We start from the raw sequence: 25,465 nt of genomic DNA on the forward strand, positions 1-25,465 counted from the left end.
GAAGCAATTTCATTAGATTTCAGCACAGTGAGGATAAAATCCCAACACATAATCAGAGCTGACAGGTCTTATTACCTTCATAGAACCAATACAGTAGGTAGTATCCACAAAGTTTTAAAATACGGCACAATACTTTGTAGCACAAAGTCATACACAATGAAGCAAGTTAGGGTTGAGGAAATTCAGGCTCAGTTAGAAGCCCACTTTATTTTGTATGAAGTCTGGCAACTTCCTAATTTTTATTGGGTTTTTTTTAATCACTGTATCATTTGAAAACAGGGAAGAAAAGTAAAAGACCTTCCCAATCCTTTTTGAGATTGATTTAGTCTTTGTTTTAACTAGGTACTATATTAAGACAAGAATGGTCCACCTCAATAAACATCCATTGTACCCAAACATGTTTCTCTAAATAAGCTCAAAACTCACATTTCTCCAAATACTTCAAAGAACTGTCCCACTTGGGCAGCAGTCATGTTGGCTCCCAGTCTGCACCTCTGCTACAGCCTCCAAATTTGACCATTTCCTTGGGACCCCAGCTAGCTGCAACTCTTCTGCTTATTTAGCTGAGAATACGTTGTTTTTGACCAAGCTGCACTAGCTGGCTAAGGAGGTATAGGCAACTCCTAGCACTTGATTTCTAAACGGTAACCCAAAAAAAGTGGCAGACTGCTGCAGCATATTCTAAAATCTCACTTCATGCTGAGTAACAAAGCAGCTTCCCAACTCAGGGATTATTTTGCTATGCGTTTTGTTTCACACTCATCACCAGATTTCACAACCTGGTGTTAATATGCTAAGCTAAAGATGCATTCAAGCTCATCTATGGAGCAACACTGAAGAAAGCAGCCATGAAACCTATTCCCTTGGAAACAAAGTTCTCAAATATTCATTAAAATAGTGTCAATAGACAGCTAAAGAGTTCCAGCTGCCTATACCGCCCTTCATTCTTAACACCACCCCCACCCAAAAAAATGAACAAAAAGACATTTTACCTGGCAAATAAAGACAAAAGTTTGCCGACCAGACCATTTGCGGCATCTACAGAACTTTTCAACAAGTTCATTCATGAGGTCTATAACGAAGGTTGATGTTGAAGCCATGTACAGCTTTTTTACCATTTCACTAACCTTGAAGGAATGAGAAGAAAAAACAAAACCAAACCGAAAATTACTTCTGACCACCAACCCTCAGAAGTTTGAAATCCTGAATTTACTTAGATTGCTTTACCAGCTTGTAAGAAATCCAACGGACAGAAGACACTTTGTCTGCACAGAGGCTGAAAGCGATAGGTCGCAAGTAGTCATAAATGTCTCTGGCACTGTACAGATCTAGAAGCAAGATCAGTTGCCTACAAGATGAAAGAAGAACCAAACAGAGTACATTATAATAAGAAGAAAGGTAGCTTTAACTGTGAATATGATCATTTATATGACAACACTTGCCAAATACACAATATGGCTATAATAAAGTTACTGAAAAGTAAAATCTTCTGTTTTTCAATGCCATCAGTTTGACTATGGGTCACTTGCAAATTTTAAATTGCCACTTACTCACAATAATGGCAAAATGCTGCATGAGCTCAAAGAACAAAAAACTAGGGAAGAAGCAAGGGAACCAAGGTTGCATTTACAAGGCAGGGACACTGATACCGGCTACAACATACGTGCAGCACAGCAATCCAGATGTGAATGACACTGCAGTGTGCACGTACATTTGAATACCTGGTAAAGGCATCTCACAGATATAACACATGTACAGCTACAAACCAAATGCTCTGACTTAGTTTGGTAAGTATCCTCGGTCACTTAAGTACACTGATTTATCAAATCAATAAACTACTACTTCAGAGTATACTGGACATCTAGAGAAATTATGTCTTCTTCAATTTGTAATGAGTTAATTAAGATTTCAGCACATCGCAGGCACAAGTATGTGTCATGAATGGTAGAAAGCATGTCAAAGGAAGTGTCATGACATGTTACAAGCAGCTGATTGAACATCTCCATACCAGCAATAACAGATAAGTGATTTGTAGTTACTAAATCAAAACAACACTTAAACGTAGCAAAAACATGACACCACGATCTGTTGTTACACTAGGTCTCTTAAAATTTAATTCAAAAGATACACTGTACTTAGTCATTACAATATGCTCATTTCATCATTCCTGCTAGAGAAGCCCTGGTCCCACAGTCTCTCCTCACAGAGCACCTGCTGCAGCCTTGATCATCCTGGTGGCCCTCTGCTGAATTTGTTCCAGTTTATCAGCATCTTTCCTATACTGGTATAGATGCATTACTCCAGATGAGATCTAATGAGTGCTGACTAGAGGGGGCTAATCTATTCCCTCGGTATACTGACTTTGCTCCTGTTTATACAGCCCAGGATTATGTTGCCAGTACACACTGCTAGCTCACGTTCAGCTCACTGTCCTCCATGACACCCCAGGCCTTTTCAGCAGAGCTGCTCCCAGGGCAGCCGGTCCTCAGTCTGTCTCACTGTCAGGGGCTCTTCCTTCCCATGCAGAGGACTTGGCATCTGTCCCTTGTTGAATTTTATAAGGCTCCTGTCAGCCCCTTCCTCCAGCCTGTCTAGGCCCCTCTGGATGGCAGCCCTCCCTTCAAGCACACTGACTGGTCATGCCGTTCTGGTGCCACCAGCAACCTTGATGAGAGTGCACTGTCACGCCCTACAGGTCACTGATAAAGATGTTAAAGAGGAAAGGTGCCAGAACGCACTCCTGCGGCACCTATAGCTATACCCCAGGTAGAGTACAACCTATTACCCACAACCTCCTGAACCCAACCATCCAATGACTTCTACTCATCTAGCCTCCACCCATCCAGATCATTATGTCCTAACCTGGCTACAAGAATATTGTGAGACATGGCATTAAAAGCCTTGCTAAAGCGGAGGTAAATTACATTCACCACCTTCTCCTCATCCACAGATTCAGTCATTTAATCACAGAAGGCAGGTTGTTCAGACATGACTTACTCTTGGAAATTCATGCCGACTGTTTTCATGAAGCAGGAGTCCTTCATATGCCCAGAAATGGTTTCCAAGAGGACCTGCTCCATGATTCCCAGGGCCTGATGTGGGGCTGACAAAATTTTAACTCCCCTGATAGTACCCATCTTCTAAAAGGCCAAAAGCACATCATCTGCCTTTCTCTAGTTCCTGGTGACCTGCCTTCATCCTCTCAGCCTTTCAAAGGTGATGGCTAATGGCCTCGCTATGACATGGGTCAGCTCTGTCAGCACCCTCAGTTGCAGCCTGTCTGGTCTGATGGATATACACGGGTTGAGTTCTCAAGTAATCCCTCGGTTGATCCTCAACCACCACTGAAACCTACTCTAAGCACAGAAGCCTGGGAAATCTTGTCAGTGAGTACCTTGTCAGTACCTCAGCATTCTTTGTGCCCACCATCACTAAATCATCCACCACATTCAGCAATGGTCCCATATTTTCCCTGTTTATTCTTCTTTTTTTTTTGCTAACATAACAGTACTTGACACCCCTGGCAAGTCTCTGCTCTAGCTGAGCTTTGACTTTCCTAATATAACCCTACATGCCTGGGCAATGTTTCTAAATTCCTCCTGTGCACCCTGTCCCTGCTTTTACCTCCTGTAATAACCCCTTTTTGCATTCAAGCTCAGTCATGAGTTCCCTTCTTAGCCAAACCACGCTCTTGATACATCTCCTTGTTTTTCTGAGTATCAAGATGGACTATCCTTTCACTTGGAGGATGCTGTCCTTAAAAATCTGCTGGCTTTCCTGAGCAACTTGACCCTTCAGAGCTGCCTCCCATAGGAGCCCACATACCAGTTCCATGAAAAAGCCAAAGTCTGCTCACATGAAGTCCAAGGTCACTACTCTGCTACTTGCTTTCTTTACTCCCCTCGAGATCTCGATCTCCTGTGTTTCATGGTCATGAATTCAGTCTACTCATCAGACACAGCAACTTGGAAGTCAGACTGCTAGAACACTTCTATTGACTTCAAGAGCAAGCAGATGTGATATCCTCTTTTGGCAGCTTCTTTTTCATGGAAGGGTAATGTTTTCAACATATGGTGATGGAAGAGACATTCAAGTTCCAACCTGAGCACTTATAAATGATATACAACTACTGTGAATTTTGAGCAAGGAGGACAAGTGGAGGAGGATAAGGACTAGCCACTAATTAAAAACAAAATGAAGAATGTCACCATAAGACATTTATTCTACGATTTAACATTTTTAAATATCCACAACAATAAAAACAAGCACCCAGAAAACTACGTACTCAGCCAGCTCTGCACGGAAACGCCAGTTCCTGCTGTTATCAGTTACTAGGAATTCCTGGAGCTGATAAAGATACTCTCGTCTTTTGTCAAGATGAAGAAGCTGTAACAGTAAATATAAACTTACATAAAGAAATGTAGGCTACAATCAGCAGATATTACAAGAGCTTTAAAATACAACTAATAAAACACTTGCTTTTATTAAAAAAAAAAAAAAAAATCTTTAGCAATAGTGTTGCTTTTCTGGGCTAGACCCTATCGTGCTTAAGTCTATAGAATCACATGGGGCACTACTGAAAGCTACCAAATAAACATGCACAAACCAGGTTCTTCAGAGAAAAGAAAGTATCAGCAACACAGATGTCCTGCAAAATATACTCCAGTATTCTAGAGACATCTGGATTCCATCCAGATTTGTATGGATTCCCACAGAGTTATACTGGTGTTATGTTAAAAAGCAAGCGCATACAAAGAAATGAAGCAAAATACATAATTTCACTTGACCAGAGTTGAACACAGACATACCTTTAGAAAGTCATGCAAGTGTTTAAGCACGCCTATCCTGACTTCATCCAGATCTTTTAAAAAGCCATTGAAGACAGGAACTAAATCTCCAGCTGTAAGCTGGTCTCCAAGGATGACGGCAAGTTCATGTATAGAAAATGCTAGTGTCCGCCGAACCTTCCACTGTAAAATAAATAAATAAATACATTTTATTGATGTATCATCTGAAGTGCTCTATTTTAATTTGAGCATCAGTATCCAAGCTGGACTCCCAGTGAGCTACAGTACTTAGAAATACATTCAACAACAGTGTCTCATGTAAGAATTGAAAATGAAATTGGAAATTAAAAAAAAGAAAAAAAAGGAAAAGGAAAGAAAGGACAAATGACGAGGTATCATTTCTTCCACCTGAATATCAAGGAACTAGGCAAATGAAAGTAATGAAAATATTTTCATTTTCCAGGTACTGGGAAGGAAAATAGTATTCCTGACATCAGTACTCTTCCACACATTATTCTTTGCTTTATATTCTTTTGGGTAAATTAGTTTCATACTACTACTCTCTCACTCATTTAATTTCTAAAACTGAACAAGATGTTTGTTCAGCTGGCATATTTTAGCTTCCATAATAGGTAAAGTTTCACCCACACTGAGTGCCCAGCAGTCCAAGGACCAGTAGAGCTTTTACTCACCCTAAATTGAGGGGGCACTGTTTTAATGGAGTAACTATTTCAAGTAAGTCTTTTTAAAAATAAAATAGCATCTATTCTTTAGCCAGCACTGTTCAATTAGCACGGGTACTGTTCTTTTACCCTGGTTTGGCGATTCAATCTTAATTCAGATTAGACTGGCGATAAACTCTGGACAGTTTTGAATACAGGGTAATTTGGGTTTACTTATGTTTTGAATTTATTAGCTGGTTGTTTTTAATGGCTGCAAAAGAGTTAGGAAAATATGAGCAATAGCCATGTATAAAATTACTCACTGCATATCACTGGGAACTGCTGCTCTGATATAGCAAGCAGCAAGTTCAAGGGAGGTGAAGTAGTCTGAGAATGTTTAAGAAAATTAAAAAAGCATCTCCAAAAAAGGAAACAAGGGAGGACTGGGAAATAACTGTAAAATGCACAAAGCCACCTCCTTACCACCTGACAACAAGGAAAATGCTGCTATTTCCAGTATTTGTTTTTAAAACAGCAATGCTGCATGGTGATAGTGATGTTATTCCCTTATGACTAACTGGATGCAGCACCAAAAGGCCACCAAAAGGCCTGGCGTGAGGCTGACTCACTGAGCTCCAGACATGCCTGCAGGGGCACATGTCTGCTCACGCACAGCAGCACAGCCCAAATTCTCATACCTATGAGAATCCCAAGCACTGCCATAAGATCTCAAGCAAGCAGAAGAAATCTGAGACCTCTCCTCACATTCCCACTGGAGATCCACCTCCCACTCAAACTGCCCCATTTCCTTACTACCTGAGCACCACACACACCCAAGCTTCCTCTGAGACAACAGTTACACTTTCATTCATTATATGAATAACTAGTATCAGCAACGGAAAGCTCCACGTAAAGAGCAGAGCAACCCAACACCCAGTAAACAAGAGAAATCATCATAAAAGTTCAGATTATTCATTGTCACATCATAAAAGTTCAGATCGTTCACTGTCAGAGCTTCTTGAGCTTACCTGCATGTCAGATGCCAGTGTCTCATAGGTATCTTTCAAACAGTGCCAATTCTGTCTGCCTAACGTAAGTGCCACACCTGGCAGGCTGTAGGCACAGTGTTTGGCAATCTCGGTATCGACTGTTTGTGCGCGAGATGGATCAGTCATTGATAAATACTGATCCAGCAAGGCTTGAGGTACAACATCCTACAGCAAGAAAAGGGTAGAGCGTTCACACTATTTTCAATGAATCCTCATAAGGCTTACTAAAATTCCAGGGCACACTGTCAGAAGAACATTTTTTTCCCCACGACTATAGAGTATTATTTAATTACAATCTCTTAATAAGAACACAAAGTTTTTGTATTTCATAAGTTCCACAAAAAGTTCCAAAGAAATGATGACATGACTTGGGGCTATTTGAAGATATACAGACCAACGTAACAGGTGAGTGGGTGGATCACTGTCTGCTTAGGCAGACCAGGAAACAAAGACTACATTCTACCTTTCTACAAACATTCAGGCTTGCAGGCTGTGCAAATTGGCCATTTTAACTCATCCATAAAAATGGGCAGAACAGCAAATGATGAGACTTCCTCAAAAATCATCTTCCTATTCCTCTCAAAATCTTGGGGAGGTGGGGAGCAGAAAACTAAATTAAAATACCTTGGGGGGGGGGGGGCGGGGAAGGGGCAGAGTATAGCGTGTTCAATATTGCTTCCAAATTCCCTAAAGAGTCAGCAGGAAGGAAAAGACTTCTTCAGAGGCAGAGATCTCTGGTGAAGACCAATCCTTCTCTCCACTGAGAAATTAAAGCATCTGAACTAAAATTTTGTGAAAACCTCTTTGTGTTGACTTCAACACTGGCTTTGCTTCAACTGTTGTCAGTTCATCTCAGGCACTGACTCTACCCAAGGGGGTGCACAAGAGCATTTCCTTAACACAGCTGGCAAATAGCTTGGCTCATGTAAGCAACAAGAGGGACTGAGGTTCCCACTCAAGGAATCACACTGGTGCAGGGTGGCACACATAATACCGAACTATGTAACAACAAACATTCAATTCCTTTTGGGGAAAAAAAATAACAAAGAGCCAGTTCGAGCTTAATGAAACACTTTCACACTTTTTCTTCAAAAAGCTGTCATGGGGTGGGGGCAGTTCCACTCAAAACATTTAACAAAAAAATCCCATTTCCTCAATAACCTAATTTCCATTACAGGATAGTTTCCATAGAGAATGAAACCAAATGAAACCAGAGCCTGGAAGTCTATGACAACTGTTCTCATGTCAAAAAATACTGTCATCTCTTATACCTAATTAAAACAGAAGCAACTACTGAATTAAGCCATTACCTCTGGAAACACAGAATATTTTAAAATTACTTATTTTAAGAGGTTTGCCACATTTTATAGAAACTACATTATATCAGAAATGACTGAATGAAACACATAAAAGAAATCCCCATATACATAAAAAAATTCCACTTATCTGATACATGTAGGAAAAACAGAAGCCACTGTCATTTACCTGTACTTTGGATTTTCTTTCTTCTTCAGGGCTGAAACTACTGTTGGTGCTCAAATCTGAATCATTATGAATATAGTGAAGTGTAGAATCCATATTCTATGGAAAAAGGAAAAAAAAAAAAAGGTGACACAAAATACACTCAAGGATTAAACACAGAACAAGTGTCAACATCAAGAAGTGCTGTCCTCACCTCAGGGTCTTTTTCTTAGATTAAAGGAATACATGTTTTAAAATCAAATACAATTTTGCTAGAGCCTGAATTCAAAAGGCCTGTAAGATAAATCTTTCTGCTTTAAATTTCAAACACAGGCTCCTCTTATACTGCTCCATTTTGGTTCTTACGGAATGAAAACCACAGGAGAGGAATATCTTTGAGACTGCATTAAGAAAAATGTAACTAACATATGGGTCACGTTGCTTCTCCCCTGAAGGGAAAGTGAGAAAACATCTGTAGTGGATTTTGTTGGATTTGTTGCTTTGGATTTGTGCTAGAAAAAGGTCAAAACAAAGCCACCCTCACACTTAAGAGTAGAAACTGATGAGACTTATGCTGTTGCTCCTTTCCTAGAGGTGATTATTCTATCATCTTCTCTACTGATAAGCTTCACCTTATAATACATAGTCCTAGTGGACCATAGCTGCTGACATCAGTCATCACGCCTCTTAGCGGTTCTATTAAAATAATTTTTAGCAATCATTCAAGCATCCTGGGTACATATCTGGGCCTTGAAGATAAGGACTGAGACTCTGTTTCAGAACTCTACCGAGCAGCAGAGGTTTGATATGCTATGATAAACTGTGCTGCTGAGGGGATGCACTGTCACTTTCTATACCAGTGGAGTTCCCCAAATACAACGGACTTTGCATAATCAACCATGAATTTCAAGAAGTACGTAATGAATATTTGGAAAGTAGGTCAGGCTGCTGTCTGGCAGAACAGGACAAAGGCATTTTGCTAGATATGAGCCAAGGTATCTATTCACAGATGCCGCAGGGTGAGCTCTCGGGGTCAACACAAGCACTGAGAATATACCTACTCTACCAGCTCTTAAGATCAGTTTGACAATGAGAATTTTCAAGCAAATGATAAACTTCTTCAAAAAAGCCTCCAGGATACCACCTGTCTTCCCTGGTTTGACTTCAGACGGTTGCTTTTTCCTCTTCCATGATCTGCTTTCATCTCTAAATGCGTCCAGCAGCATACAACTCCAACTACAAAACCTCCAGAGGCTCTGAAAACCATCTCTGCAGGATTTTAGTTTGCCAGTCAATTCTTCACTCCTTTTTAGCCTTTTCAGCCTTTTTTTTCCCAGAAAGAGAGATCATTTTCAGCATTGCCAGAAAGTCACTGGCTTTCAAATCAAGAAATTATGAGGCAGCCAGCACACCATAGCCATAGCGCTTTCCATGAGTTGCCCAAGTGCACAGGACTGGAGGCTAGTCATCCATTCTGCTACAATAAAAATGAAAAGACTCCATCTCACAATCTCTGCTACCCCGGCTCTAAAAGGCTAAGTTAAAAAAAGAAAAAGATAAAAATAATACTGTATTGATTGAACTAAGTTGAACGACTAAATATACCAAACGGTGTCACAGATGGGAACATTTTTACCCAGCCACATTTAAAGTCAAACATGCGTTCCAGAAAGGAAGAGCTTCAGTACGGAAGACCCACAGCATCAGTCGGTATTTAAGTCAATGCAGTATCTCTGTTCCTGCAAATGAAGTTCCATCTGTACTTTTTCCATGTAACATGCACACGCTGAACTGAGCATTGCAGAGCCAGGACATAAAAATTCAGCAGGGGTTAGCCTGAAAACTTCTTGCATACCAAACTAGTGAACCACCACCTCGGAGATGCAAAATCTTTGTCATGGCCTTAGAAACCTCTTATGTGGGGTTTCCTTTAGCTGCAGTGTAACAAGAGCTCCATGCAGTGCTCCATAGACTCGTGCTCCATGACATGGGTTGCACACAAAGCCCACAGCACCAGGACAAGTGGTGCTGGCATTTCCTGACAGGGCAGCTGGCCCAAACACAGAGAGACGAGGCCAGTCTCAGGGGTTCAGTCTCCTGGCATCCACCCTCTTCTTAGAGAGGTATCTGTGCCAGACAGGATGGGCTGATTTTAGTCCAGTTTCCTTTCTCTCTCTTTTCCCTCTCTTCTCCCTCTACCTCCAACCAAAAAAAGAGGACTCCCACACCCATCCACTGGGAATACGACTTGGGGGATTTCTTGAGGCTTACAGTCATTTATCAAACCTTATAGAGACCATACACCCTAAAGAAAATGAAAATGGGGGCTCTTGAGAAAAAATAAAACAGCTACCCTCATCCTCAACAAACAAGCTTCATCTGTGTCCCAAAACCTTATCTGTTCACATTATTACAACATTTGTTTTCATTTGAATAGAGAGTCTCTCTTTAACGTGTAGCATTAACTCCTTCAGGAGCCTATACAGCTGCAGGACAAGTAAAGTGTGATTTTGGTTTGCAATATGTGTGCAGAACTGTGAAGGCTGCTTTCAAATATAAAATGCTTTAGCTTGGTTCTTCTAAAATGTCCAGTACCCTATTGACACTTAGCTATGCTGAGACTTAAAAAAAAAAAAAAAAAAAAAACACACAACCAAAACCACAAACACACACACCAAAAACCCCCAACCAAACAAAAAAAAAAAACCACAAAAAAACACCTGTGAAAATCAGAGCTCTCTTCACTGCCAGGGGCAACAGTTCACTTGCTCAACATTATCACAGCTTGATTCCCAAATTCTAGGTCACCTCTATAACATCCTTTCACTTTTAAAATGAGAACTTGATTCAGTGCCAGTAACAAACAAGGAACTGACAGATTAAGAGCATCCTTTTAAAGAGTAAAACGGAAACATGCAAAAACAACATATACCAGCAATGTGACAGGTTCTTAAGACTTGCTGTCAGCCTCATACTCTTGTAAAGAAATAAAATGCGGGACAGGTCCCTCTGAACAAACACCACCCTCATGACCTCCAAAAACTAGAAGGACAGAGGACACATTTACACTGTCATTTTACAGGTTAGCATTAGAAAGAAGTGACTACAACAGATCCTATGATAAAGAAATATATCGAGCCTGACATCAGGAATTGGGGGCAGGTGTTTTGTTTTTTTTTTAAAACAAACAAACTACATTGGTAGTGTTAAATTATGATTGTGTATAAACAGCAATATCCAAGTAAATGTCACATTCCTCCACTCCCCAAATGTTTTGGGGCTACACGGTAGTCCAACAGCTTAGGTGAAAAGTTAATTAAATGTCTTCTGCTCTGATTAAAGAAAGTTGAAAATGTCTGCACCGGGCTGATGTCAGCTCCTAGACTTTTCAAAGACATTTATCAAAACTTCACCTGAAAATACCATTTAGGCAATATGATTCAGCAAATCACTTGCTGTAATTTTATAGAGCATATTTTGGAACCATTGCTTTCTACATAGCTATAGCTTTTAATACCACCAAAGCTTGTGGCACTATATGCAGTGAACATAGTGGGTTTGGCCTAATACACAGTACAGAACAAAAAATGGTTATCAAATGCCACAGACTTCAATTGGGCAGAGGGCAGTGGTGGGGTGCTGAAGAAATAAGTGCAAAAAACTTTAAAATGTTACTGATTGCTAGAATCCACTTTCTCTTTCAGCAGTCCTCACAACATCCTAGATTGCAGGTCCTGAACTTCTCCTCTTCTGCAGGCCAGTAAACTACTATAAAACACTTCGACATGGAGCACAGGGAACAAAGTACCTCTTTGTCCGGGGCAGGGCACTGGAGAAGGGGATTAAGTTATTATCGGTAGGGCTCTGTTCTAAGTAAGGCAATTTCACAGTAATAAACTGCAGTAGCGTTAAAACATCTTAAAATGTGATAGTCACAACAGGGATTTTAACGGAAACAATTTCAATATTTTACATGGACAAGCACAGAACTGGCAAAAACAAAGGCACCCAACGCAAGCCATTTTATTTTAGTAGCTACCACTTCAATACCAGCCAACAAAACCGAACGTCACACTAGCCAAAAGAGGAAGCATTTGGCTGCAATTCATAGAATCATAGAATAGTTTGGGTTGGAAGGGACCTTTAAAGGTCATCTAGTCCAACCCTCCTGCCATGGGCCGGGACATCTTCAACTAGATCAGGTTGCTCAGAGCCCCGTCCAACCTGACCTGGAATGTTTCCAGGGATGGGGCATCCACCACCTCTCTGGGCAACCTGGGCCAGTGTCTCACCACCCTCAGCGTAAAAAGCTTCTTCCTTATATCTAGGCTAAATCTACCCCGCTTTAGTTTAAAGCCATTCCCCCTTGTCCTGTCGCAACAGGCCCTGCTAAAAAGTTTGCCGCCATCTTTCTTATAAGCCCCCTTGAAGTACTGATAGGCTGCAATAAGGTCTCCCCAGAGCCTTCTCTTCTCCAGGCTGAACAACCCCAACTCTCTCAGCCTTTCTTCATAGGAGAGTTCAGAGTAGAGGGGCAGAATCACCTCCCTCGACCTGCTGGCCACACTTCTTTTGATGCAGCCCAGGGTACAATTGGCCTTCTGGGCTGCAATCACACATTGCTGGCTCATGTCCAGCTTTTCATCCACCAGAACCCTCAAGTCCTTCCCGGCAGGGCTGCTCTCAATCCCTTCATCCCCCAGCCTGTAGTGATACCAGGGGTTGCCCTGACCCAGGTGCAGGACCTTGCACTTGGCCTTGTTAAACCTCATGAAGTTCACATGAGCCCACTTCCCGAGCTTGTCCAGGTCCCCCTGGATGGCATCCTGTCCCTCTGGCATGTCGACCGCACCATTCAGCTTGCTGAGGGTGCCCTCGATCCCACTGTCTATGTCATCGATGAAGATATTAAACAGTACCGGTCCCAATACGGACCCCTGCAGGATGCCACTCGTCACCAATCTCCATCTGGACATTGAGCCGTTGACCACTACCCTCTGGATGCGACCATCTAACCAATTCCTCACCCACCGGACAGTCCACCCATCAAATCCATACCCCTCCAGTTTAGAGAGAAGGATGTTGTGGGGGACCGTGTCAAAGGCCTTACAGAGGTCCAGACAGATGGCATCTGTAGCCCTTCCCGTGTCCACTGAGGTAGTCACTCCATCATAGAAGGCCACTAGGCTAGGCAGGCAGGACTTGCCCTTGGTGAAGCCATGCTGGCTGTCTCGAATCACCTCCCTGTCCTCCCTGTGCCTTAGCAGAGCTTCCAGGAGGATCTGTTCCATCATCTTCCCAGGCACAGACGTGAGACTGACTAGCCTGTAGTTCCCCAGGTCTTCCTTTTTTCCCCTTTTTAAAAATGGGGGTTATGTTTCCCCTTTTCCAGTCAGTGGGAACTTCACCGGACTGCCACGGCTTCTCAAATACGATGGATAGTGGCTTAGCAACTTCATCTGCCAGTTCCTTCAGGACCCGCGGATGGATCTCATTGGGTCCCATGGACTTGTGCACCTTCAGGTGCCTTAGATGGTCTTGAACCTGATGTTCTCCCACAGTGGGTGGCTCTTCATTCTCCCAGTCCCCGCCTTTGCCTTCTGCGACTTGGGTGGTGAGGCTCGAGCACTTGCCAGTGAAGACCAAGGCAAAAAAGTCATTGAGTACCTCCGCCTTCTCTGTGTCCTGGATAACCAGGTCTCCCGTTTCCTTCCGGAGAGGGCCCACATTTTCCCTCTTCCTTTTATCCCCGACGTACCTATAGAATCTTTTCTTGTTGCCCTTGATGTCCCTGGCCAGATTTAATTCTATCGGGGCTTTAGCTTTCCTAACCTGATCGCGGGCTGCTCGGACAATTTCTCTGTATTCCTCCCAGGCTACCTGTTCCTTGCTTCCACCCTCTGTAGGCTTCCTTTTTGTGTTTGAGTTTCTCCAGGAGCTCCTGGTTCATCCATGCAGGCCTCCTGGCGTTTTTGCCTGACTTCCTCTTTGTTGGGATGCATCGCTCCTGAGCTTGGAGGAGGTGATCCTTGAATATTAACCAGCTTTCTTGGGGCCCTCTTCCCTCCAGGGCTTTGTCCCATGGCACTCTACCAAGCAGATCCCTGAAGAGGCCAAAGTCTGCTCTCCTGAAGTCCAGGGGAGTGAGCTTGCTGTGCGCCCTCCTCAGTGCTCTAAGGATCTTGAACTCCACCATTTTGTGGTCACTGCAGCCCAGGCTGCCCTTGAGCTTCACATTCCCCACCAGCCCCTCCTTGTTGGTGAGAACAAGGTCCAGCATAGCACCTCTCCTCATTGGCTCCTCTACCACTTGGAGAAGGAAGTTATCATCGATGCATTCCAGGAACCTCCCGGGTTGCTTATGCCCTACCGTGTTGTCCCTCTAACAGATGTCGGGGTGGTTGAAGTTCCCCATGAGGGCCAGGGCTTGTGAGCGTGAGGCTGCTCCTATCTGTCTATAGAGGGCCTCATCCACTCAGTCTTCCTGGTTAGGTGGCCTGTAGCAGACCCCCACTGTAATGTCACCTGTCCCTGCCTTCCCTTTAATTCTGGCCCATAAGCTCTCAGTCGGCTCCTCATCCATCCCCAGGCACTCCAACTGGTCATTGACATAGAGGGCGACAGCCCCTCCTCATCTCCCCTGCCTGTCCTTCCTAAAGAGCCTGTACCCTTCCATCCCTACACTCCAATCATAGGAGCCATCCCACTACGTCTCCGTGATGCCAATAAGGTCATAGCCCTGCAGGCGTGCACACGTCTCTAACTCCTCTTGTCTATTCCCCATGCTACGTGCGTTTGCATAGAGGCATTTAAGTTGGGCCCCCGATGAAGCTGTCTTACTGGCTGGAGTTCCTTTGTGCTGCTCTTCAGGCACTCTCCTGCTGACCTGTGTTCCTTCTCCAGGCTCTGGGCATCTATTGCTGGCCCTGGCATCAAACTGGTAGGAGTGGGATGGATTGAGGTTCCCGTCCCCCGGCATCTCTAGTTTAAAGCCCTCTTCACCAGCTTGGCAAGCCTGTGACTGAAGATGCTCTTCCCCTTCTGTAACAGATGGACCCCGTCAGCCCCAGTAGACCAGGTTTCTCAAAGCAAGTCCCGTGGTCTAAGTAGCCAAATCCCTGGCTGTGGCACCAGTCCCATAACCATTTGTTGACTCGCCACATTCGACTGGCCCTTTCAAACCCCTTCGCCTTGACTGGCAGGATTGATGAAAAAACTACCTGCGCTCCTGAGTCCCTTACCGCCGCTCCCAGGGCTCTGTAGTCCTTCTTGATAGTCCTCAGACTGCTCCTGGCTGTGTCAGTGGTGCCCACGTGAAACAGCAGCAGCGGATAACAGTCAGTGGACTGTATGAGGCTTGGTAGCCTCTCAGTGACATCCCTGATGCGAGCCCCCGGTAAGCAGCACACCCCTCTAGAGAGTGCGTCCGGTCAGCAAATGGGTGCCTCCGTACCTCTCAGAAGAGAGTCACCTACTACTATCACCTGTTGCCTTTTGTTAGTGGCGCTGGTTGTTATACAGGGGGCAGATCGGGCTGCATTACTCAGCTCCAGCGCTTCTCCTGGTGTGACAGGACTTTCCTCTTTGGCCTGCAGAGCAGTGAAGCGATTCTGCAAGGGCACCTCAGGCTTCGGGGGAAGTCTCTTCCTCCTGCTGGTCCTTGCCTTTGCAGCCATCTATTCTTCTGCATTATTGGTCCCCCCCGCTCCCTTCTGCGTGTGCCGGTGGGGGAGTTTTTGGCTGTTTGGCTGTGGGCTGCGGGTCCGCTGCAGACTGTGCTTGGAACCAGCTATCTAGCTCCTTCTCTGCCTCCCTGATGTTACACAGTCTTCTCACCACCTCCCGCAGCTCAGCCACCTGCTGCAGGAGGTCCTCCACCTGGGCACACCTTTTGCAGGCAGGTCTGCTGCCTGTCCCTACCCCAGGAGAGAGGTCTAGGCACTTCCTGCAGCCTGAGGTCTGCACTGCAGCCTCTCCCTTCAGCAGTTCCATCTGCATGGAGGCATCGTCCACTGCTGGGGTAGATGGTGCAGATCCCCCAGCTGGAGCCATGGTCTTTACCCTCAGACGAGTGCCCACCATTCTGCCTTGAGGGTCAGGTAGGATGAGTGCCCTTGACCTGTGCCCAGTTGCTGGGTTATGTGTACGCCGAGTCCCCCAGTTCGCCCATGGAACGCCTCTCCTTCGAAGAGGTGCCCTCCCTGCGCACCCTCCCTCGCGAACTGCAACGCCATGCCCTAGCTGACGTGCCACGCCCTGTTTGCCTGTCCTGTTGACAGCGCTCCTGGTGGCAGAGCTCCCTGGGGCTGCCTTTAGTGGGAATGGGGGGTGGCAGCCGTTACTCCTGGCCCTGCCCACGCCTCGTCAGCCGCCCTCATGAGAGCTGCCGGCTCCTGGCAGGTCTCTGCGCTCCCCTGTGGGTTCCCCGGCTCAGGAAACTCCCCTGTATGCCGCAATCCGCCATGGGACACGCCTGCACTGGAGCTGATCGCCTCTGTGAGTGACCGCACAATTACCGCACAAACGCAAAATACAGCTCTATTACTGGAGCCCTGGAAATCCTAATGGGGTGGGAAAGAGTACAAAACTCACTTCTTACCTCAGTGTCACCAATTAAAGGCACAATATCACCCAATATAGGTTTAAAATTTTGTTGGTCATTGATGGTTAGTTCAGTTTGTGAGTCTGTTTCCTTGCCGATGCTGGCCATTGTCTCTTCTTGAGGATCCAAACTGGATGCTCTGAGTGCAGCAGACAACACCTCCACTTGTGCTGCAGCATATGAAAGAGAAATACATGAGACTGAACTGCAATAAACTTTTAGCAAGTCCACAAATCAACTTTTAGACAGTGACTAATTAACTGAAGGATGGAGGAAGAACTACGGAGCAGGTACAAATTTAAGATTATTGACTGTTAGTAAATCCCAAACTGGGGACAACTAGCATAAAGTGTAGGAAAAGAGTGGAGTGTTAATCTGCCCTAGGATGCTCAACCACACTACAGTTCAGTGAAATTTGTCTGTAAAGCAAAAAAAAACCACAACAAAAAACCACCCAGGAGTAAGAGCCTGTTGTTATGGCAGAATCCATTCTTTAAGAATCTTGGTACGTATTAATGGCGCAAATAGTCTTCAGGGCAGAACAGCACACGAATACTAGTTTACTGACTGGGTCTTTTGTGGGAGGTGGGAATGAGAGAGAGAAGGGGAAAGTAATTCAAATAAAAGGTGGAGAACAGGTTTATTCATACAGAAAGGATTTCGGTTCTGAGAGGCTGTCTCTCTCTAGATATATGGCCATTAAATTCTTAAATTTTTGTAGCAACTCTAAAGCAAGATCTATATAGGAAGATCCTAGACCCCAGTAACTGTCTTCTGCACAAGATGCTTTAGACTCCTTGCATCCTCCAAATGAATAATGAAGGTTGCACTGTTTGATGTCCTCTTATCCATCAAAAGCAAGCATTAGCACTTCACACTGCCATCCACTCTTTTGAGAAAAGATCCAGCAGTTCTGAGACTGCTCTACTTTCCATCCCTCCGCTTATTTCTAATTAAAAAAAGCTTTGTTGAGCAATGTTTCTTGGATATAGTCTGACCTAAGCAGATCAGGTATCAGAGGCAATCTTAACTGCAAGCGACACAGAATTCAGTGCAGACTGATCCACCCTGCCTCTCTCCTTCTTCACTTCTTTCCAAGAAGGTAAGGAAGGATAATCTCCTGACCCATTAAATTTACCCGGCCATCCAGAAGCTCTGCTCCTCACAAGCTTTGGCTTTTCCAAGGTTTCTTATATGCTCATTGTGAATTAAACACGAAACCATATGCTTGTTTTTAATCCCATGTTGCCATACTAAGTTACAGAATCTGAATTTCTCCCTCTAGCTTTTTTGATAGGGTTATTAACAAGAATTAGACAAAGAAAGTTGGACTCGATCTGTAGACAGAAGAAATAGATATGCAATACATCTGTTACAAGAAGCAAAATAATAACTCAGCACAATCTTAGCTAGCAAAAAATTGGAAAACACACTACAGATTCACTGGTTTCTACTCCTGCTCATCAGACTCTGTCTAAAGATAATTCTTTTCAATATGCAATGCTAGCTCTGTAACTGCGTCAAATTTCTGATAGAATAACTGAAAGATATTCTTGCTGTATTACTGTAATTCACCTCAACAGGAAAAACCACAGCAAGTTAGACTTAAAAACAAAACTAACAGCATACTAATACTTCCACTATAAAACGCATTATGTTAGAAAATACAGTTTCAACATATATCTATAATATATATTTTAATTTATACATAAATATATAAAATTTAGGAATTTTACAGTACAATTTGTAAGATTAACAAAAGCTTGCTATGACTTCACTATTCAAGTATTACTTCACTGACAATAAACCTCTGTGCTTTAAGGCCCACAAGAATAAACAAGATCAAGGCTAGTAAATTCCTCCAAAACTTGAAAGTTAAATAAACCACCCCAAAAACCATGCAAAATAGGTGGCAGCTGCTAGGGCAAGAAATGCCTGTGAGATTTCCAGTTTATTCTCATTTAGAGAAATCAAACAAGAAAATTAAAAGGTATTATAGCCTGCTGCACATCAAGGAGACATTTTTCATGAAGACTTCTTTCACGAAGGACAACTTCATGAAAAATGTGCACTCCTCTCATTTTCACTTAAAAGTCAAGAAAGCTTACCCTGACTAGGTAACACATACTGCTTCAACACTGAACATGTATTTACTGAAAAATCCACACAGAGCTCCAAAGATTACTTCTAGTAACAAAAGTGAAGGTATCTACAGCAGTAATTGGCAATTTTCCAAGACATATTTCCCACTCATGCCCCACTGCCAGCCTGCACGCCTGGACCACCCTTGCTTAGGGGCTTAATGGGATGGAGACCACAGGTGTCCTGATTTCCTCTGCCTGCCCTAGAGGAGATAAGACACAAACGTGCATTTTCTCAGCTTCTTGTCAATTCTACAATCCCAAGACATGAGGATGAAGGGCTGGAGAGACCAAACTCCCAAGGATTTAATTGAATGGCAAGTGCCTTCTTTCTTTCTTTGAGTGCTTCTTCACAGGTCCTGTCACCAAGGACTGAAATGACCTGAAGTCTGTAAACATCTTAAGGTCCTAGCCAAAAAAAGAGCCAAACACAGTCACTATGGAAGGCTCCAGAATGGTGGAGCGCTTAATAAAGGAGGAAGAGAAAGAGAATGCATGTGTGAGTATGTGCATGTATGTGCACAGCTCTAGGTGGCTGCCTGGAAGATACTGAAACTTGAGACAGTATCCTAATGAGCTGTCTTCACCACCCCGGGGCTCAGGTGCCAAGGCACATCCCCTCGTGATCCCATTACACACTGACACAGTCTAAGATCTGTGCTGACACCCTCCTGACTGAGGCGGCTGCCGCTCCTCCCCATCTCCCACAAAGAGCTTTCCTACAGGCATAAGACAGGCAATGTTTTCCAGAAAACCATTAAAAGTACAAGCAAAGGATAAGGCTCCCCTCTCACGCATGACAGAGAAATGCTTCAGAGCTCTTGGGAAGCAAGGTTTCGGGAGGAAGACTGGAAGAAAACCTGCTGCCTAACTAGGTTTCACAACTACCTTCCATAAAAATTGGAGTGTAAAGGTCAGTTTTGTGCATAACACAGAACTCATGTATTGCATTGGTAAGATAAAGTCAGTGTTCACTAGATCTTAAACCATCTGCTAATTAACTCTTTCTTCCTTTGACTTTTGCTTCAGGTGAAAAGTATTTTTCAGCAAGGAATTATTTACTCTCAGCTACTGTACCTGCATCCTAAAATAACTGGCACAACCTTTAAATTCAAAACCACATTTTACCTGGCCTTATTAAATTTCCTGGTCCTCAGGAGTTTCTGTCCTTTCAATATGCTTTATTGTTGTTTTCTGTCTCTCCTGATGTTTCACTAGAAGACACTGATATTTCTAAGTGGCACGCTCCCTTCTTTTTTCTGAAGGATTTGCCTTCCTTACCCTCACTTCTTACTCAGAGGCAAAAGCTGTGGGCTGCATCAATGGGTACAGAGATGCAAGTAATGAAAACATAAAAATAAGAGGAGTTTCTTCGCCACTTCCTCCTCACCTACTGTTCCATTAACAATACATTTTAGACTTTTATTGCAGGCAGCGCTAGTAACCTAACTTACAAACATAGTTTTTATAAGGGAATGGGATTAATTGACCCCACATTTGGGCTGGTTTATCCCTATTAGGTCTCCATTTGGCAAAGCAGCCTGTAACTGGCATAAGCCACAGCTAGCCCCAGTAACCTGCAAGTCAGGCTTTCTCTCTTCCCCCAAATAATATTGAGAAAAGCTGACATTACATGATTTAGCACTTTCTATGCAGAACATGAGGAGATAAATAAAGCTGAAGAAAGTGTCCCTGGAAAGAAAAATAAAGAAATAAAAACATCTGGGGAAAGAAAAGCAACCTCTGAAGTAAACAAGGATGGCAGCAGCCTCAGGGAACTGGAAAAAGGTGACCTGAATAGAGACCCTGTGATAATTTTAAAAGAGCTGGCATATTTCAGAGGAACATGCAGGTTTCCATCTCTCGGTTTGAAACCCTCAGGATGTCTGGCCAGTGGATTGGAAAGGTCCTATTAACAGGGATTACATACCACTGCTTAACTTTGCATAGCTTGTGTAGCTCTGCTAGCCAGTAGAGTTTGTTTGTGAGAAGACAGGCTGCCTTTATCTTGGTTGCTGACTGCTCAGCTACCTATTACACAGATTTATCACTTTGGCAACAAGCTAGTTCTGGAAAGAAAGCCTCAAGGTAAAGATTTTTGGGAGTGAGATTCAGTTAAAGCGGTTCACCCCTTCCTGAGAATGAGATTACAAAAAAAAACAAAAAACCACCAATGTTCTATAGCAGTTGCTGGTCACTGTTAAAAAAACTGTATTTGCTAGAGACCCCATTAATCTCTGTGCCTTGGAGCAAAGATGTGAAGTTTGAAATGGAAACTGCTCTGGTGATAGGGAGGTGCACTACAGAAACACAGAAAACACAGTCAAGTTACAAACCTAAAAACCCCCAAAACAAACACACACACACAAAAAAACCCCACACAACGACAAACAGTTCATTTGGGAGGGAGGGGATAGGGGTACAAAGGTATAGTAGTTGCTGTGGATGCATATACAGCACAAAGCACAGGAGAAAAAAAAAAAAAAAGAAAAAACTGTACTCCTCTGACTCAGAAAGAATCATTGCCAGTTGAACTCCAGTACCAAATCTCCACACCTGCCTCAGCTGTCAGGGACTGGCTCTGAAACCAACTAGCAAAATGGAAATCATCAACCTCCGCTGATTGTACCATGAAGGACATCACCTTATAACCATCACCAGTTATTCTGCAGAGTCACACAATAAAAAATTAAGTGTGATCTTAAGAACTTTCAAAAACCCTGTGCCAATGACCCTGGCCAATATGGTTCCACACAACAGGTATTAATTTTCTTCTTTTTTTAAGTTTAGAAAATATTCTCCAAAACAAAACATGTTAAGGAAAGGATGCTGAAGTTGCACAGTCAAGCACTGAGAGGTTAGGTACAGCCAGAGTTAAGGTCATCTGAACAAGTTAACCTTATTGACACATGCATAACATCATACACTAGAGTCTCATTCCCAAACTACTCTTTTGCTAACTCATTCCCACTTCATCTTCTGATGTCTCTAGGATGCTTGCCCCATTTGCTATAGAAACCAGAAGATGTGTACCTATGGGAGCTCTCCAGTATGGCAGGCCTCCACTTACCCACCACAGAGAACACAGCATCTTCCACTTGCAGCAATAAAGACACAAGCACAGCATGGAAGCTGGAATCCAGGACTTGGGTGACAGCAAACCAATGAAGAAAGTAAGTGCAAGAAAAAGGTCACAGGGATTTAAAAAGAAAGAGAGAGAGAAAGAAAAGGGGTGCGGGGAATTTCCCAGCTTGCTCAGTCTTTGCTGTCAAGAACCAGCCCACTCACAGTACAAGACTCAAAAATGTAATGGCTAGTCTTGTGGGGAGGGGGGCGGGGGGGGCAGGGAAAGACATTAAGCACCGCTTGGGACCAGGGTTGTTTTGCCAAACACTTGTAAGCCACGTATACTGGAGACAAAGTTATCTGTGACATTAAGAAGTTTCATAAAATTTCTATGAAAATAACAAACTAAGACAACCTTTGGACTGAATATTTATACCATCAGTTTGCAACAACAGTTCTACATGGCAAAGATGGAAGCATTATTCCTGGTATTGCCATGAGCAAAGAGGCAGTCAGGGCTCTGGTCTTCTAGATCACCCCCCAAAGGGAGTCTACCTCCCTCTTGTCACAATTTATGGAGTGTAGGGTCCAAAACATAGGCACTAAATCAGCTACTCAGAGACTAAAGTCTGAATACCTACCACTTCTATGCGTGCTTTAGTGTTTGAGACAAGTATGCAAAATGAATACTATTCTATCAGTTTTGGTCTCAATTTCCTTATGCCTCAATGCACTTTGTGTAAAATTAAAATAGCAACATTACCAAATCAAAACAGGCATGTTGTTAAATTCCAGCTTCTGAAGCATTTAGACTGAATAATGAGAGTACAGGCAAGACGAAAAGACAAACAAGATTAAGGGGTGTTTCATGCCTACACAGCCTTGACCAAGTCAGAGGTACTGAACAGAATACAAAGGTGACTAAGTAAGACTACCCACACCCCTAACCCCCAAATTAGAAAAAATGGTACTGGTAACCTTAATTCTAATCTTTCCTAACTTGTGGGCAACTGGGAACCCATGGTGTTGACAACCCAGTAACAGTTTTCTTCTACTGAAATGCGCAAGTGCTAGTCAACAACTGCGCAGAAAACCTCTTGACACCCAGTCAAGAGAGCTACAAAAAAAACCCCTGCTCTGAAACAAGACATGAACACACACACGACAGAAACAACCCTGTAACACAGGACAATTCTGGGTGTACAAACACATGCCTACATAAATCTTCATTAAAAGTGTTTAAGATATGTTCTGTAACTCAACAGAACAAGGTTTATAAAGCAAACCTACACAGCAGTGCAAGTTTTAACAGTGGACTTCAGAGATGGGTTATGTGAAGACTGAGATCATTAGCAAGGCTGAAATTTTTTTTCTTATCTCTTTCCTTAAAGAGAGAGTGCCCCAAGAACTCTTAAAGCAACAAAGTTCCATCTGCTGACTTCACAATAGATCAAATAGAAGCAGCCCAAAATGGATTTAAGAGAAGTTATTAGCATATCAACATACTAACAACAAAAAGAAGTTGAAAGCAGTATCAGTTTATTCTAAAATATTTTTCCCACTCCCAACTTGCCCCTCTTTTTCCTTCCTACTTTTTCTGGTATAGAGGCATGCTTTCCCCTAGGGATTCTTCAACTCCAGAATAACACGGCTTCTTCCTTAGTGGTACCTCTGGACTTTCCGACTGTGACGCTCAAGCTTGATGTGCCTTAGAATTTATTCAGCATATGAATACCAAGAGAAATGTATCTCCAGTAGGTATGTGTGAAATAGCCAAGTCATTTTAGCCCAGGAGGTATCTCTGAGGTGCTGCTCCACCAGTTGGTCAGTCATATTTATGAAACCCTTCTCCACCTTCAAGAGCTTTTAAAATGGAAGATGTGCGTTCATTTCAAGAATTCAGTTTGGATCAATTCTCAGTTTGACCCAACAAACTTGGGACACTTAAGCCGACAACATGAGACTGCAATAATAAAGACCTTGCAGAAAAATGGAGAAAACCAATTCATTAAAAATAAAATGGATAATGCATAAAATGAAAACCATTTATCACATATCAATTGGGGGGGGGGGGGAAATCTTACTCTGCCTTCTTATTTTGCATGTATGCTAATTACAAATTAATTTCCTGATCAACAGCTTATGCCATTGAACCATCTATTCGATTATACTGTCAAAACAGGCAGTCAGAAGTTTATATTGCTAACTGTAAGTGTATTCAGTTTATGGAAGGAATCATACTACCTTTAAACACCTTTACAGAAATGCAAGTTCCCTTTTAGTTAATCATAAATTTTGACAATTAAATCAAAATGATACAATCTCTTTGAGGACTAGGAGAAAGTAGTACTTCCGATTTTTAAAACAACTGAAAGGTTAAAGCCCAAACAGCTAGAGCAACATATGCATATCTCCAAACACTATAAATGCTTCAGTATCTTTACTATACCTTTAACATCTGGATCATCTATATGGGGTTCCAAATTTTCTATCATTTCTTCCAATTCTTTCCTTGTTGCCATAGGAATGTTTGGAGACACTGGCATAGTGAGTTCCTGAATTTCTCTATCGAGTATTATCTCAGAAGTCTGCCGAAGCTCGAAGTCAATATCTATTTCAGGAAGTGGAGTCCTCCAGAAATGGAAAGAGTTGTATAATTCCTGCTCTGAAAGAGAGGTTTCCTGTGAATTCAGCCCAGCCTCCCGCAGACCCGCTGTACAGCAATGAGAACTTCGCTTGTCCTCGTCAGCCATTTCCCCACAAGATTCTGAAGACAAAGTGCAATGGAAGGATGACTCAGTCTGGAAATCACTTTCCCTCTGGGAGTTATTTGACACTGTATTTTGATCTTCCATGGCATTTTCAAGTTTTGTTGCAAAATCATCATTATCAACATGTGAAGACAGATCCTCTGTCCTGTTGTGCTCTTCCTCTGTTGTGACATCTTCTGTAGTCCTGACTTGTTCACTGTTGAGTGCCAAAGCAAACGAACATTTAAAAAACAAAATATACTTGTTACAAACAGATGCTCTTGAAAATTCACACACATGCTATCTGCTTGCTATTTATCAAACTAGATTTACTTACAGTACAGCAAAATAAATCATAGAATCACAGAATAGTTGAGGTTGGAAGGGACCTCTGGATGTCATCTGGGCCAAAACCTCTGCTGAAGCAGGGACACCCAGAACCAGTTGCTCAGGACTGTGTCCAGGTGGCTTTTGAATATTTCCAAGGATGGAGACTCCACAACCTCCCTGGACAACCTGTGCCAGTGCTCGGTCATCCTCACAGCAAAAAAAAGTGTTTCCTGATGTTCAGAGGGAACCTCCTGTGTTTCAGGTTGTGCCCATTGCCTCTGGTCCTGTCACTGGGCACCACTGGAAAGAGCCTGGCTCCATCCTCTTTCCACCCTCCCTTCAGGTATTTGTACACATTGCTAAGATCCCCCTGAGCCTTCTCTTCTCCAGGCTGAGCAGTCCCAGCTCTCTCAGCCTCTCCTCATAGGAGGGATGCTCCAGTCCCTTTCATCATCTTCCTGGCCCTTCACTGGACTCTCTCCAGTATGTCCATGTCTCTCTTGTAGTGGGGAGCCCAGAACTGGACCCAGCGCTCCAGCTATGGCCTCACCAGCGCTGAGCAGAGGGGAAGGATCACCTCCCTCAACCTGCTGGCAATACTCCTCCTAACGCAGCCG

At 43.3% G+C, this 25,465-nt stretch overlaps 1 protein-coding gene across 10 annotated transcripts in view; it reads right to left on the reverse strand.

The window, feature by feature from the left end:
• Positions 1 to 25,465, reverse strand: part of PPP4R1 (protein phosphatase 4 regulatory subunit 1) — a 73,333-nt gene that overhangs the window by 2,906 nt on the left and 44,962 nt on the right. For all 10 annotated transcript variants that reach the window (XM_076329974.1, XM_076329977.1, XM_076329973.1 and 7 more), the window contains 8 exons: positions 24,218 to 24,735; positions 16,559 to 16,731; positions 7,984 to 8,079; positions 6,478 to 6,663; positions 4,809 to 4,970; positions 4,286 to 4,386; positions 1,228 to 1,348; positions 993 to 1,127 (listed from right to left, as the gene is read on the reverse strand). In XM_076329974.1, coding sequence (XP_076186089.1) covers positions 993 to 1,127; positions 1,228 to 1,348; positions 4,286 to 4,386; positions 4,809 to 4,970; positions 6,478 to 6,663; positions 7,984 to 8,079; positions 16,559 to 16,731; positions 24,218 to 24,735 — 1,492 coding nt within the window. The remainder of the gene's footprint in view (positions 1 to 992; positions 1,128 to 1,227; positions 1,349 to 4,285; positions 4,387 to 4,808; positions 4,971 to 6,477; positions 6,664 to 7,983; positions 8,080 to 16,558; positions 16,732 to 24,217; positions 24,736 to 25,465) is intronic.

This window comes from Aptenodytes patagonicus, chromosome 2 (genome assembly GCF_965638725.1).
Source record: "Aptenodytes patagonicus chromosome 2, bAptPat1.pri.cur, whole genome shotgun sequence".
Lineage (NCBI taxonomy): Eukaryota > Metazoa > Chordata > Aves > Sphenisciformes > Spheniscidae > Aptenodytes > Aptenodytes patagonicus.